At 37.9% G+C, this 15,799-nt stretch overlaps 1 protein-coding gene across 1 annotated transcript in view; it reads left to right on the top strand.

The window, feature by feature from the left end:
- The window catches only part of LOC149069982 (uncharacterized), a 29,341-nt gene extending 16,478 nt beyond the window's left edge, over positions 1-12,863 (top strand). Inside the window, exons 13-14 of the mRNA XM_089249748.1 lie at positions 8,541-8,794; positions 11,253-12,863. Coding sequence (XP_089105874.1) covers positions 8,541-8,737 — 197 coding nt within the window. The 3' untranslated portion in view covers positions 8,738-8,794; positions 11,253-12,863. The remainder of the gene's footprint in view (positions 1-8,540; positions 8,795-11,252) is intronic.
- Positions 12,864-15,799: the final 2,936 nt, after the last annotated feature.

The following is a 15,799-nucleotide window of genomic DNA, read 5'->3' on the forward strand; positions in this document are numbered from 1 at the left end:
CCTGTTTGGTGAATCAAGTTTAGACATCTGTTTTTCTTTCCCAGGTTACAGGATTTAAAATGCTAAATAATTTTTTTTTCTCAGTTCCAAAATTAATTTTTCCCCCCTTTACGTTAAAATCTTTTTTTTTTTCCTTCAAAAATTTTGAGGAATTAAAATTCAAATACTAGGCCACAACAGACAAAATGCCCAACTAGGTGGCTGAAAAAAAAAATGCCTATGACAAATATGGATGTCATATATTGCTAAAATACAGCAACCTTGCAACTAAATATGCAATTATAAAACTAAAAAAAATACTAACTACTAAACTACATATACATGATAAAATATTATACAATGCCTATGAAAAATATTTGTGGTTATTTTATATTCTAAGTATGGATAGCTTCTCAAACACTTCAATCATATGTACTCTTCCAATGTAAACATATCAAAAAATCAAGTCTCTCTTCATAACTCAAGCCCCATGTGCCAACAAGGACTCGTCTAGCTCTTCTCTGCATTCCTTCAACCAAGTCTATGTCCCTCTGTAGGTATAGTCTCCAAAAACAGTAAAATGGAATTGTCTAAGGTGTACTAGAAATTAACATGTTTTTCATGATGTATGTTCCATAAATTCCCTTATGAAAGTCTTTTCTGTTTGAGGAGAAATGTGAATACAATCAGTTAAAAGAAACTGTCCATAAACTGAAGAAAGGGACTTCTATTGTTACTCTACACATGCCTTCACAATAGAAAGACATTACAAAAAAAAGCCCTACATGGATCATAGCAGCTATTATGGCCTGACTGTGAACTGAGTACGGAAATTTTTGTCAACAAGATAGCCTTCTGACCTCCAACATAGTTTTGGAGGTTGGTAATGATAACTTATTGGGGAGGGGAAATGAGTCGTGTTCAACCTTAGCTTAAAAATATGCAAAAAAGGTAAGAACTTTCGATGGAAAATAATTGATAACGTAAAAGTCCTGATAACTATAAACAAATTTGTCACCATGTTATGATATTGGTCTGTTCCATACTTGTATCTGGACTTTAAGAATCGATTGAATTGTCTGATTTGAAACTTGTACGACCTCTGCATTTTACTATACTTTCTGTTTTACAAATTACATTCAGATAATTCAAACTTTATGCTTGCTTTTGTTTCCACAAATCTTGATTCATTAAAAAAACGTCTGATACTAAGCATATTTTTTCATGTAGATAAGATCAGTATTTCTTAACCTGTGGTCTGTAAACAGATTTGATAATTTAATTATAATCTAATGAAAATTATTTGCGTGTAAAATTGATATTAGTGATGTTCTCTTGGATAAAATTGATATTAGTGATGTTCTCTTGGATAAAATTGATATTAGTGATGTTCTCTTGGATAAAATTGATATTAATAATATTCTGATGGATAAAACTGATATTACAATAATCTCTTGGGTTAAAAGGAAAAACGAGCACCTTATACTTTGGATGACCATATTTCACCAAGACAAATATGGGGTATCACTAATTGTCCTTCAAAAACAAATTCAATTTTTAATTAAAGTGTCAGTTATTTCTTAAATTAAGTACTATTGCAAATCACAGTAAAAAATTTATTTTACGGGGATTAAAATGTATTTTAATGATCATGAGTACGGCAAAATACAGGCAGGCCACTGTGTTGCTGTAAGTCAGCAAAATCACCAATTATTGCATGAATATTAAAAACTAGTCATAATTATCATAACAGTGTATAAGTTGTGTGTGTGTGTGTGCGTGCGTGCGTGGAAAAAAATGAGGCAATGGTATAAAAAAAAATTGGTCCAACCAAAAATACTGGAATGTTCCTAGCATGTCAGAAATAGATAAGACTCCAACGTTCAAAAAACTATTATCCCCGAATTTTACAGCATGTCTGCTATAATGCTGGGGGAAAACTATAACAATTTTTAAAAGAATAATTATTATAATCATTATAACTGTTTGACAAACCAGATACAACATAAAGTTTCAAAAACCTTATTATAAAAAGGAGAATCTACAAGGCTTCAAGCATCTCTACTGATCTGATTTGGTGAAACAAAACTTAGCATTATAAAACTTTCAGCTTTTATATGTGGGTGGTTTTTAAATTTTTTCTCTCAAAGATTTAGAGGCAAGCGATCAAGGAAAAATATTTTTAGCATTTGAGCACTGTTCATAAAGCTGAATCATATTCAGATGATGATGTATAAAAGTATATACATAAAATTATGATATAAAATCTCTTTTGCAGACACTGGTGGGACAAATTTTGTCTGTAAAAAACGGGGAGGGGTTCGTATTGAAATCTTTATAATATTTAATTATTATTTTACTGTAAAAGAGGAATGACAGCATCTGTCAGATGACTGTTAAGAGATGTTTCACTGTGTATTTTCTATTGAGAAGCAAATATTATCAGTCTTGTTATTTGTTTCAAGAGATATAAATTGTATATTATAAAAAGCAGGGGATTAAGATTTGAGAATCGTCATCTCAATGTGTAATATTTTACCCATTTGTTGATGTTCATCAAAATTGTTTTCTTAAAACTCTCATATTGCTGAGCACCGAATGTTTAATTGAAAATTAAATACTTCAGTGTTGAACATTTCAATAATTTAATAAATAACTTAATTATTAAATATTCAAATTGTATTTCATTGAAACCACATATTGTTATACAGGGTGGGCAAAAAGTCCGTAGAAACTTTAAAAATTCATAAAAACCGGAAAAATAACCGAAATAAAAAACGGTTTGCAGGGTTAGCATCGCTAGGTGACGGGAATTTTTTTAAGACAGGAAAAACCTCTAAAAACAGCCTATAGGTGGCGCTGACGTACACAAGTCAAAGAAAAGATACGCAAATAACGAATAGAATGCCTCCAAATCGTTTATTACAGCAGTATGTGTTCCACGTGACCACCACAGGGGATAATACATTGCAGGCGAGTCACCAATCCAGCTACGGCAGAGTGCAGCAAGTGCGGATGTATACATGACACCTCTCGGCGAATCACATCTTTCAATTCCGACAGATTGGATGGACCGGATCGATACACCCGGGATTCCAAATATCCCCATAACCAGAAGTCTGCTAGTGTCAAATCTGGAGACCGAGGAAGCCATGAAAACCTGCAACACCTGCTAAGGATTTTGTCTGTATCAGGAATGCCTTGACCGGAGTAGCAGTGTGACTAGTTACTCCATCTTGCATAAACGTGACGGTAGAAAGCGCATCTCTTTCGCGCAAACATGGCACGACCTTCTCGCCCAGAAGCGCCAAATAACGCTGCACATTCACCGCAGCCGTTTTCCACCCATTTACTGGGCACTGCGTTTCAAAGAAAAAGGTCCTATGATGAACGATTCTGTGAACCCCTACCACACTGTCACTTATGGGGAATGCAATGGTTTCTGCGTGTAATCGCGTGGATTAGACGTCGCCCAGATGCTACTGTTATGGATATTAACGTTGGCATGAAGAGAAAAATGAGCATCTGTCCACAAGATATCAAAGACTCATTTGGGATTCCGTTCGATTTTGGGGGAAGCCCACCTCGTAAACGCTTCCCTCTGTACGGTATCCGCAGGTAAAAGTTCTTGGCACGACTACAATCCGTATGGATACAGATGAGATTCCATGAAGAATATTGCGTATCGAGAATGGTGGTATTCCCAAGCGTCTGGCGGCTTCCGAGCACTGCTGGTCCCTGCAGTTGATTCGGATGCTAACGCTTCCGTTTCGGCTTCAAAGCGCGGCGAACGTACTTTCCTTAAACATGGTCGTCCGGCTGTTACACGATCCTCCAGTTTCTTCAAACCGCTGAACAAGCTTTTTATGAGGGCTGTCGCTGTTAAAGGCCCTTTTCACGTACTCCAATTCTTCTGAACTCGGAATTTACGCAAGGCAATAGTCGCTGATTCCTGGTTCACATAAAACAACTTCACCAACAAAGCTTTATCCTTCGCACTCAGCATCCTTGTTCACATACACGGTTTACAAAAGTTGTAAAAAGCTTGTGGATTAGGAGCGCAAGTTCTTATAACTGTCTCATTTACATATTTTCATCGAAGTCGCTCATATCAGTGCCATCGATTGGCTGTTTTTTTTCTAATCTTAAAAAAATTCGTTACCTAGCGATGCTAACCCCACAAACCGTTTTTTCTTTCCGTTATTATTCCGATTTTTATGAATTTTAAAATTCCAGGGACTTTTTGCCCACCCCGTATTTTAGGTTTTTAGTAATGACTTTTTATTTATGTTCAAATATACAGGGTGCATAGGAAAGTCCTTTTTTCCTCGAATAACTCGCAAACCATCGATCATACTTTAAATTGAAAAAAGTATCCAAGTAATATGCATACCTCAGCATTCGTATTGCGAGGGGTTGTATAGTTATTAAAATAAAAACTTTCTTCATTTGGTCATTCTGTCCTAAAAAACCCAATTAGATAGTTACATTTAAATTCAAAAACCGTTCAAATTGAGGGAAAGAACAACATATGAAACTTATAATGAGCCTGTACATTAGTTTATGTGGCTCTACTTCATTTTCAGTGATTTTTAAATTCAAATATCTAATCGAATTCTGTACTTGAACGCATGGAATTTCTTTTGTTGGACTCTGGAGAGACAGAGCAACAACTTTATACAAGGTTCCTGACTGTTTATGGAGATGATGATTACAAGGAAGGAAATTAATTTCTGCCTCCCGTGGGGATGAATTTTTTTCCTTGTATCTTTTTCTTTTATATTTATATTTTATTATATTTTCTTCCATCATCTCCAAAAAATATAACCCGTCTTCAAGGAATCTTTTATTAACAAGTAAAGAGGACATTTCTAAACTAAACAACTTTATCATTGAGTTTTTAGGACAGGGTAACCAAATGAAAAATTAATTTTTTTTTATTTCAATTCCTATGTAACCCCTTCCAATATGAAGGACGTACCTGATGTCCACACGTTATTTTTATACTTTCTTCCAAGTAAAAGTATGCTTCTAGGATCAACGGGTTCTGAGTTATTCCAGGACAAATGGACTTTCTTTTACACCCTGTATGTTACTGGTGCCTTTATGGAAGGAATCTCTCAAGACATAAATTTTTCATTGTATATCCTCAAGACAAATGCTTCATTTCAATTTGTTTCTTTGCTTTCGAAAAAATTATTTATTTCATGGTTATTTTAAAAGCGAATAAGTTTCGAGTCAACATGAAAATCAAAATTATACATCTGATAGTCTTTGGGGGATATAGTGAATTTTTTCGGTCGAATTTAGCAGGTTCGTTTCTCATCCAGCAGCCATTGATGCTCGTATCTTCAGTTTTGGGCACCTCTCAAGGATCGCTGCCTGGGTGTTCTCCGATCAGTGGTAGACCTCGTATATCCGGCTCCGGGCCTCCAACTCCAGGCGTTGCAATTCCAGCCAGGCCATCATCATGTTGATCGCGTCACCCTCGTAAGCCGCGTTCCTCAGTTGCGACAGCACTTCTCGCAGTTGCGCCACAAACCAGGCTGTCACGGCCCCGTTGTATGGATCGCTAGTTCGGCTGAGGATCATGTTGACGTATGTCTGGATGTTGTTCGCCGCCCTGTGAGTGCTTTCGATGATTAAGCGCAGAAGTTGTCTCTCCTGATGGTTCGAATCACCTTGCCCTTTCTCCATCGAGCCAATCTCCCTTATTCGATCTGCTCACCTCGACAACTACGGATTTTATTCAGCGGGAGGAGAGTTAGGGAACGGAAATAAACAGAAAATGGATTCAATTTTTGCTGGGAATTCAATAGCTTTATTGGAGAATTTAGACTGATTTTACGACGGAATAAAAAAATTTACTTAAGCATGGAACTGCCACGAATTTTGTCTATATAATTGTGATAATTAGTTATTGTTGCCTTTATATCGACTAACAGCGACAGCGCATTTACCCACGACCTCCATATTATACAGGATTATCTAGGAGATTGTGATTTACCGCGTAAATTCACTTTGAGCCCGTTCACATGGGAAATTTTCAAGGATTTTCACCGATGACTGCTCTACATTTCTCTCATTACGGAAGAAAAAAGTCGTTAAGCGGGTGGTAGAGCTGCCAATGCTACCGCAATATTTGCACATGTAAACGGGGCTTTTGTTTCCACAAGATTGCAAAGGCGCGTTAAACGGGGCTTTTGTTTCCACAAGATTGCAAAGGCGCGTTTTTAAAAAATCGTATAGGATTAGTTGTGTGCCGTTCAAATTGCCCAATTTTCTCCGGGATCGTTGGGAGAAAACTTAAATCTGTAAAATCTCTAGTTATAATATCCGCAGTTTTACTATCTAGCCGCTTTGTGATTGTGTGGTTATCATCGATGGTTGCCAGTCGTGTTTCAAATCACGAAAATCCGGGCTTGACACCAGCGAATGCGCAATGGTGGCTGGCTAAATACAATTTTCTGAAGTTTTTGAACTTCGAGTCGGCTATTCCTTTGAAAAAAGTTCCGTTTTACAGAGGCGAAACACCTAACTGAATTTTATTAATTAATGTATTAATTATTATTTTTATTTTTGTGGCAAATAAGTGCCAACGGTGGTACTAACAACTTGGATTCGGAAAATATATCAAGAACAACATAAATCTGGTGGTGCACAATGATGATGGTCTGCCTCCCGATACAACGATAATCCCTACAAAGAGTTTTTGTGATTTTCGCTTAGTCCACAGAGCATCGTTATATCGGGATTTAATTTATTAGGCCTGAATAAAAAAACCGTACGTTGAAATTATAGTGGAATTGCAATTCACTATTGTTTACACGCACACAATCTACACTTCACTGTACACTTATGGTACTTATAAGTACCAGTCACACACACACAAATGTGCTTGGTATTTAAAATATGAGTATTTTACGAAAGTGCTGTCATAAACCAAAATTTAGATTAATAATCAGTAGGGGGGGGGGGGGTGCGATAGCCCGGTCGATAAAATACTCGCCTAATGTACCAAAGGATGTTTAGAGGTGTCGCGAGTTCGATACCCGGTTCGTCCTTGTCAGAAAACTTTCCTTACACAGGAATACAACAAAAAAACGGCGACTTGACCGCAGCAAAGAATTTCTACCGCAGGGAGTTCTCCCATCGAGGGATTAGCGCACCAACCTCTCGATGAGTATAAAAAACAAGCCTGCCGTTCGGAATCGGCAATAAATTGTAGGTCCCTGTCTAATTAGCCCTCGGGTGCAGAAAATGACCGTGGTGCGACAAAAATGATCAGATTATCAATAATCAGTAGGGGAAAAAAATATTTTGCATTTACCTCTCTCTCAACTTCAGTATTACGCCTCTGTAAAGTTGCAACAAAAACTGCTTACAATATCTACCATGGTAGTGAATTTTTTTTCATAAACTTTTTTTTTTTCATCATATTTAAAAAAACGTAGTTGTCCCAACACCTGTGCTGATATTTGGTAATGGTAAAGTAGTTAGACGGTCTCTATACTTCGAAATACCTACGCCCAACAAGGTATGTGAGGGAAGTTTCGGGGTTAAAAAGAAAGCGGTACTTTTTAAAGCTGTGATTTTCAATCTATGGTCCGTGGAACAATGGGGCTCCGTGAAACCACTTCAAGTGTCCCGCGAAAAAATCAAACGCACAAAATTGTTGGGATTTATAATCCACAAATGCGGAACACTTTAACTTTTTAGTTATGCATGTGGTATCGTAAGCCTAATACACCCTAATTCATACACAGTGCCGTGACTAGGCTGATGCAACAGGTGCGCCCGCACTGGGCCCCCTCCAAGGGGACCTTGCACAGGAATGCACTTCGTACATGCTCAACGACTTCAAAACTAATTTTGTTAAAATTGAGTGAGCGGTACATTTCCAAATCACTAAAGTTACCCGTGGTGCAGTTCCCGATCACTTCTGTTTCGCGCGGGATATTTACGGATCACTTAATTAGTGTTCCGCGCAAAATGTATCAGAGTTTAGTGTTTCCTGACTTTAAAAAGATTGAGAACCAAGGGTTTATAAAGTACCGTCACTCAGTAGATAAAGGGTTAATTGCTTCCAGCTAATAACGGTAGCGGTTGAATAGTGTAGCTCAAGACGCTCAACTTTTAGAGAGTGCAGGCCACATCATCGTTTTAAAACGAGTCGCGGGCCACTTAAGTCATCTAGGACAACGTCGCCGATCAATTAAGTTATCTTACAATTTGCCGCGAGGCGTTTAAGTGATATGGAACTGCGACGCAAGTCACTTAAGTGATCTAAAAATGTTCCGCACGTTACTCAAGTGATGTGAAACTATATCACACGAATCACTTGAGTGACGTGGAACCGCGCCGCGGGTCACCCATGTGATCTGCCACTTGGTTTATTTTTACAAAATTAAGTTTGAGGTCGCGGGCTACTGCAGATGACACCGAGGGCCACGGATTGAGTATGCATGATGTAGTTGGTATCCCATGCTCGTGAAAAATGTATTTTTTTTCCTTTTCAATCGCAGAAATTTGATTAAAAAAAATTTCCTTTTTTTCCCTAGTTTTCGACATTCTTCTGAAATTCTACGAGACCAAAGATTGGATCGAAGCTCTTCAAGCGGGAGTACCTCAAAGGAAAGGGTTCCGTGCGCTACAGTCGGAATCGTCAGATTCGTCGCTGCTTGAGGTTGAACCTGTGACGTTGTCGTCGTCACCCTCTACTACTTGCGACAGTGCGCCTCTGGACATCGTAGCGTAGTGAAACGAAATCATGCGATCGATCGACATTGACCCCTGAAAAGATCTCGATTTGAACGTAAGTTTTTAGGGTTTAAATGTGTTTTACATGGCCATCTAAATTACAGGGTGGGCAAAAAGTCCGAAGAAACTTTAAAAATTCGTAAAAACCTGAAAAATAACCGAAATAAAAAACGGTTTGCATCGCTAGGTCACGGGAATTTTTTTAAGAAAGGAAAAAAGTGATTCGAAAAACATTCGATAGGTGGCGCTGGTACGAAGGACTTCGGTGGAAATATGCAAATGAGACAGTTATAAGAACTTGCGCTCCTAATCCACAATCAGTTCACCGTTGTAAACCGTGTATGTGAGCAAGGATGCTGAGTGCGAAAGATAAAGCTTTGTTGGATTTGTGACTCGCCTGCAATGTGTTATTCCCTGTGGTGGTCCTGGGAAACACATACTGCTGTAATAAACGATTTGGAGGCATTCTATTCGTTATTTGCGTATCTTTTCTTTGACTTGTGTACGTCAGCGCCACCTATAGGCTGTTTTTAGAGGTTTTTCCTGTCTTAAAAAAATTCCCATGACCTAGCAATGCTCACCCTACAAACGGTTTTTCATATCGGTTATTTTTCCGGTTTTTATGAATTTTTAAAGTTGCCCACCCTGTATTATGACTTTTTTTTTGTCAGGTACTCATTTCCGTTGGGTGGAGATACTAATTTGCTACTACTATAATGGATATCGTATTCTCCTGTGTATAATCCATGGATTTATACATTAGGGCCATTCAAGTAATACGTCAGCATTGATGGGGGGAGATGGGTTTCCGATTTGCTAACTTTTGATAACAAGTGGAGAAGGGGAGGGGCAGTTGAATGATGCTTACGTCGTTAACCACCCTTTACTTTGTCCGTAAAATGTCAAATATTCGTGATGGCATCTTTACTACGAATGCAAAAAACGAGGAAAAGCGTTCCCCTAGTTCGTGGGCACCTGAACTAACATTATATCCCCATTGATAAGTCCTCAAAAGACCCTCTAGTCCTATAGGCTGTTTTTAGAGGTTTTTCCTGTCTTAAAAAAATTCTAGTGGACCTCAACAGATGTCCCTCCCCCATGTCCTGTCTCACTTATGGTCTGGGGTTGGCTAAACGGTTTTTTATTCACTCAGTGCGCCACATGCTTCATTCTTGAGTGATCTGCTGGACTCCCGTACATAAGCTGTTACATGCTCTTCGAACGGAGCGGGGGGGGGGGGTTCATGGGGATGGATGGGGAATTGTCTACTTTTGTCCTGCCGCCCTATGTATATTCTCAAAGGGCAATCCCAATCAGAGGCGTACGGGTGATCGTGGATTCACAAGAGGCTTGGTGTGGGTCGCAATGAATATCTTTAAGAGAAATTTTGACTTTAACCCAATATGTGTTAGGAGGGGGCCTAGCTGACAACAGGGTAACGGGTAAAAAAATGCTAAAAATCCGCTGATGTAATCAAGTTGATTGCCCCCCAAAAAACATCGGGTTTTCGTAATGCGTCTTATCTGCACTTCTTTTTCAGAGAGGTTGTAAGAGAGAACATAAATAAATACAGTATTTTTTCAAAATTAATTTATGAAAAATATTTTAGAGCGCATAACATGTAGATGCCAATTTCTCTAGTTTCATAGGCAGATACAGAGGAGAGCGACATAGGCGGAGATTGACTTGGAAGTCTGGGGGGGGGGGCACGATGATGATGATGTCAATTCATCTATACATATATACATTAGATTAGTAGACTCCACGTTTGACTCTGCGGGGGCAATGCCCCCCCCCCCTCCGTATCTCCGCCCATGGAGGGCGATCACTCCAACCCCTTTTCAGTGAAAAACTTGCATCATTGGCATGTAGGTGGGAGGGTGGAGGTGGGTTCAAGGGATGTGATGATTCATCAACCATATCCGCTTATGGTTAGTTTGAGAAAAATATCGTAATCCACAGCAGCATGGGGAAATTTCATTCATTAATAATGGTATTTTAAATCGTGAAAAGAGTTTTTCTTTTTTTTTTTTTTTAGGAAAAGCTTCTGGTTTTTTCTACTCACATCCATACGCCATCTATAAATGTCCAAAGTTAGTTTGCAAAAAATATTATATTTCTGAAACCTGTCGAAAGGGGGGGGGAAGGCTACTGATAATAGACAGCGGTATACAAGGTGATTCTAAATTCATGGGACAAACCTTAAGAGGGGATATAAGGCACCTAAACAATCATTTTTTATCATGGAATCACAATAGCAAAGCGGTAGAGGGTGTTTTTAGAGAGTGCTCAACACCAAAAGCAAGTATCATATTTTTCTGATGGATTTGCTGGATTGGATTGGATCCTTAAAAAATGTGCTCAAATAATTTGTTGATATTTTTAGTGACGAAATATGACTACAAAGAAATTTCTTGAATTCCAAGCTTCGTGCTCTTATGAATGTGTGGTTTTAAGCAATGTTGAGTTATCGCTGTATTTATTCATGGTTCTATGTTTTATTTTTGATCCAGGTACAGTCATTGTGCTTTGCCTCTACAAAAAATATCCGAACATTCATCACGTCTCCACACTTTTGATGGGAAAAATTCATTCCAAGATGAGTAACAATGGTAACAATGATTTTGAAATTCATCGCTTTCTTCGAGGTCTTGCAGCCCAGAAACTACTTCACAGTTTGTTTACTACTTCTTCTGCTACCTTGAGCTTCTCGCTGCTATCATTTTCGCCGTGATGTCGCAATCCTTAACAGATACCTACTTATACGTTTGCTGCTTCACCGAATTTAGACACTCCTGTAACAACATTAGGCTAAATGGTCAACAGACTTGTCCTTTTTTTTCATGCCTTCTATAATTTGATCACACTGACAAATTCGGTAAATTCGGTTGTTTTAATGGGGTATATTGCATACAGTACAAAGTGGAAATCTTGAGGGTCTAAAACATAGTTTTCCAACGTTTTTTGTCCTATTGGCCCCTTCAGAAATTTTTTCCTCCCATCACCCTTCAACACAATCCAACCCATAGGATCCAATGTTATACCCGTAGCTTCTACCGTCCTTCGCCCTGGAACTTCCCATCTCCACCAAGGGGGTGTGGACGCCCACGTTGGGAATCATGGTCTAACACGTCTCGATCTTGAACATCTAACATAGTATTCACTTTCTGCAAGAGATGTCGTCAGTAAACGTGAAGAGGAAGGGTGGGGATAACCAGGTTGTCCTTTTCGGTTGTATGACTCCCATGTTGACTATGAAAGACACGGCAGGTTCCAGTATGCCCATTTCCAGCAAACTTCTCGAACTACAGCAACTATCTCTTAAATTATGTGTTTATTTGTTGTGAGTAGATCAGCGATGCTGTCAACCTTTGCAGATAATCGGGTGTCTCGTGCGGTGTGTCCTTGTGCAATGCTATATAACAGGGTGTGTAGGAAAGTCCTTTTATCCTGGAACAACTTGCAAACTGCTGATCCTAGAAGCATTCTTCCGATTGAGAAAAGTATCCAAATAACGTCAGATTTCAAACATCCTTCATGTTGCAAGAGGTTGCATAGTTATTAGAATTAAAAAGTTATCTTTTTATTTGGTCGCTCTGTCCTAAATAACACAATTAGAAAGTTGTTGCCCTGTCTCTCCTTAGGCCTAAAAAAAAAAAATCAAATTTCCAAACGTAATATTCGCTGAGATATTTGAATTCGAAAATCGTTGAGGATGTCTGGAAAGAACCGCATAAATTAACGGACAAGCTCATTCTACACCTCATATGCTGTTCTTTCCCTCATTGCACTTATGACATGGAATTTTTTTTCCTTTGCTATTTGGATAGTTTTTCCTGTTGAAAGTACGCTTCTAGGATCAATGGTTCGTGAGTTATTCCAGGATAGAAGGACTTTCGTATGCACTCTGTATACCACAAACAAACCTTCGATCCTTGTATAGAAATGGATCAGACAATTTGTGTATTCGACTGTAATATTTTATAGTAATGGTGTTTATTATTGTGTGTAATACATACTCTTACGAAAAGTTGTATATGATGTAAAATATACGCATATCACATCAACGGATATAATTTTAATCAGAATATTTTGTCGCTCAATAAATTAATTGTGGTATTTTATTTGTGAAAACATTTTATGGTTCATTTCTTGATGATAATTAATATTATTATTATCTATGTTGCTTCATATCCTGTATCAAATAGCATACCCGAACGAGGGGTCTGTCCAGTCAAAATTTGGGTTCATTTTCCGGACCCTTCACAAAATTCTGGATCTGAAACATAGACCTTTACAAATACATATTAATGAAACCATAAACTTGGCATTTCATTTCTTTTGTGACAAATCAACAAGATTATTTCACTTCCTACAAAAAAATTACTTATTTTTTACCAAAATTAATAACTATTTCACAAAAATAGGAAAATTTTTTGCAAAAACAGGACCCTACAAAAAACGTCTGGACAGACCTGTCACCCAAACATTTAGAATCACTGGAGAATCGAAGGAATTCTCTGGGAAATGAAACATTGTGAGGAAAGTATGCAAATATATTTGATGAAAGTCAGGGGACTCAAAACAAAAATTTTTGGAAGGTCAAGATTTGAATTATATTTCTTTTGGACAAGCAAATCATCAGATTTCGCTAGGAAACCAGTTTATAGGCGGCACTAATATACACCCGGAATCATCTGCTTATTCGATCACCAATTGGTGGCTTAACCCTTACAGCGGCAATGACGAGATAACTCGTCTAATACAGTATTTCTCAACCACTGGGTCGTGAGTGGTTCACTGTTTCATTTTTACCCATTTATTTCCCAATAGTCGTGTGTGTGACCCGGCCTTCCGCTCGCAAAAAAAATCAACCCTTCCGCTGGCTTCCAAATGCCGAGAACCACTGGTCTAATATCTTGTTCAACATTCCGGAAATATCTCGGCCCTCCTTAAAATCGTCTCATTTCGGCTACGTCGAGCTCATACAGCCTAGTAAAAGTCTCTCATCCATAAGACATGTTTACCTTCCCCTCCCCACAAACCTATCAATCAATTTCCAGTGGGAGGAGTCAGCTTTTGTCCAAAGTCTGATAACAGAAGGGGAGAGACGATGTTTTTCCCTTTCGGAGTAGTTTGGACTTATGCATATAGCATAAATTAAAAAAAAAAGGATAGTTTTCTTCCTTGTTTTTTTTTTTTAATTAATATTTTACCATGCTACCTCGGCTTACGAATTTTGTTTTTTTTATTGTTATTACAGCCCATGAATTTTTCGGCTAACGGAGGTTTTTTCCGTGATTTTTCTACCTCGGCTAACGAAAATTTTCGTTGATATAGGTGCACGTACTAATATAAAACAGCCGTGTCGTGAGCTGAATTTCTGTCGTTCGAGCCCGATTAACTCATGTACACTCAGAATCTTTTCCCACATATACCTCCACTTTCCTCTCTGAAATTTTCGAATCATTTCATGCAAAATGAAAGATTCAGCTAATCTAAATTGCATTGAACAAAAAATGTTTTCAGAGAACGCGTTCATTCACTTTTTTTTTCACTTTTATTATACCAGACGTGCCCCGCTCCCCATCCGATGCAGACGTCAGAGCGTTCCCGAAGGTCGGACACTCATGGAAAATCCGGGCAATTTTATTTTTTTTTTTTTTTGTCTCTTCAACGGACGAATAATAAATCGTAATCACCGTCCGAGGACAGATGTATATAATATGCGTTCATTCACTGCAAGACTTTTTAACATCAAACTTAACAGTCTGGACCATCGAGCTCATATTACTGGAAGAATCATCCAGCCACCGCGACGGCAGCGACATCGAATGCAAGGAAATCACGTGACTCTTTGAATAACACAGTTCGTGCCTAGCAATTTCCCCATAGAAATGTACAGTTCAGTCTCTAAATATAGGCTTTTAAAGATTAAAAAATTGATATAAGAACTCACCTATAAAGATGAAAAAAAAAGTTAAATTATTTATTTCATTAATACTGGAATAATTTCTTTTATCAATTCTGGAATTTTCCTTCATTGATTCTGGAATTATTTCCTTTATTAATTATTATTTCTTTCATCAATGCTGAAATTATCTTTTATTGATTCTGGAATTATCTTTTATTAATTCTGGAATTATCTCTTTCCTCAATTCTGGAATTATCTCTTTCCTCAATTCTGGAATTATCTCTTTCCTCAATTCTGGAATTATCTCTTTCATTAGTTTCGGAATTATATCTTTCCTTTATATTCTGGAATTATCGCTTTCATTAATTTTTGAATTATCTCATCGATGCAGAAATTATTTATTTCATTTATTGGTATAAACTCCTATTTATGCCATAAGAAAATAACGGAGATTGCGCCGAGATATTCACCGAGTCACGTGATCTTCCGAGGATTTTCTTTCTCGTTAGCCCCGCCCTCCAGTAATATAAGCTCGATGGTCTGGATATTCTGGAAGCTTTACTTTCCATCTGCAAGCATCAGACCTACGAACTGGACTTTGGTTGCGTCAATACCCATGGCCTATACTTCTTGTATAGACCTTGAATGGCCAAAAATATTGCATAAATAAATAAAATAATACCAGCTTTAAAAAGACTAAAGCTGGGTTGGTTTTGTACATTAGTGCAAAATGAAAAGATCTTCAGCATCTCTCATCTTTCTGTAGATTCTCATCTATCCAAATTTGAATCTTTCCTTTTAGCCTGCGGTCAGTTTTTTCTTCTTTTTTATAGCGTTCCTTAAAACACTCATCTTTAAAGTTTGGACAGAACATGGAAGGAAATAAATGATTTTCCATACAAATCTATAGGAAATCGCGTTTCGGCTAACGAACGTGATTCCGGAATTAATCATATTCGTTAGCCGAGGTATCACTGTATTATTTTCAGTGTTTGAGGGAAAGCATTTATGAGCTTACGCGCGCACACACACAGTCGGAAAAAAAATTCTTCTTCTTGAAAATAGTTGGAAATTTCTAGGAGATGTTTAAAGATTTCCGCAGTTGTAATGCGGATCAGGAAAGTTTTGAAAACCGCTCAAAGGGTT

Source organism: Pholcus phalangioides, unplaced genomic scaffold (genome assembly GCF_987345545.1).
Source record: "Pholcus phalangioides strain wild (caught in Gottingen) unplaced genomic scaffold, Ppha-v1.0 ptg000022l_1, whole genome shotgun sequence".
Taxonomy (NCBI): Eukaryota; Metazoa; Arthropoda; class Arachnida; order Araneae; family Pholcidae; genus Pholcus; species Pholcus phalangioides.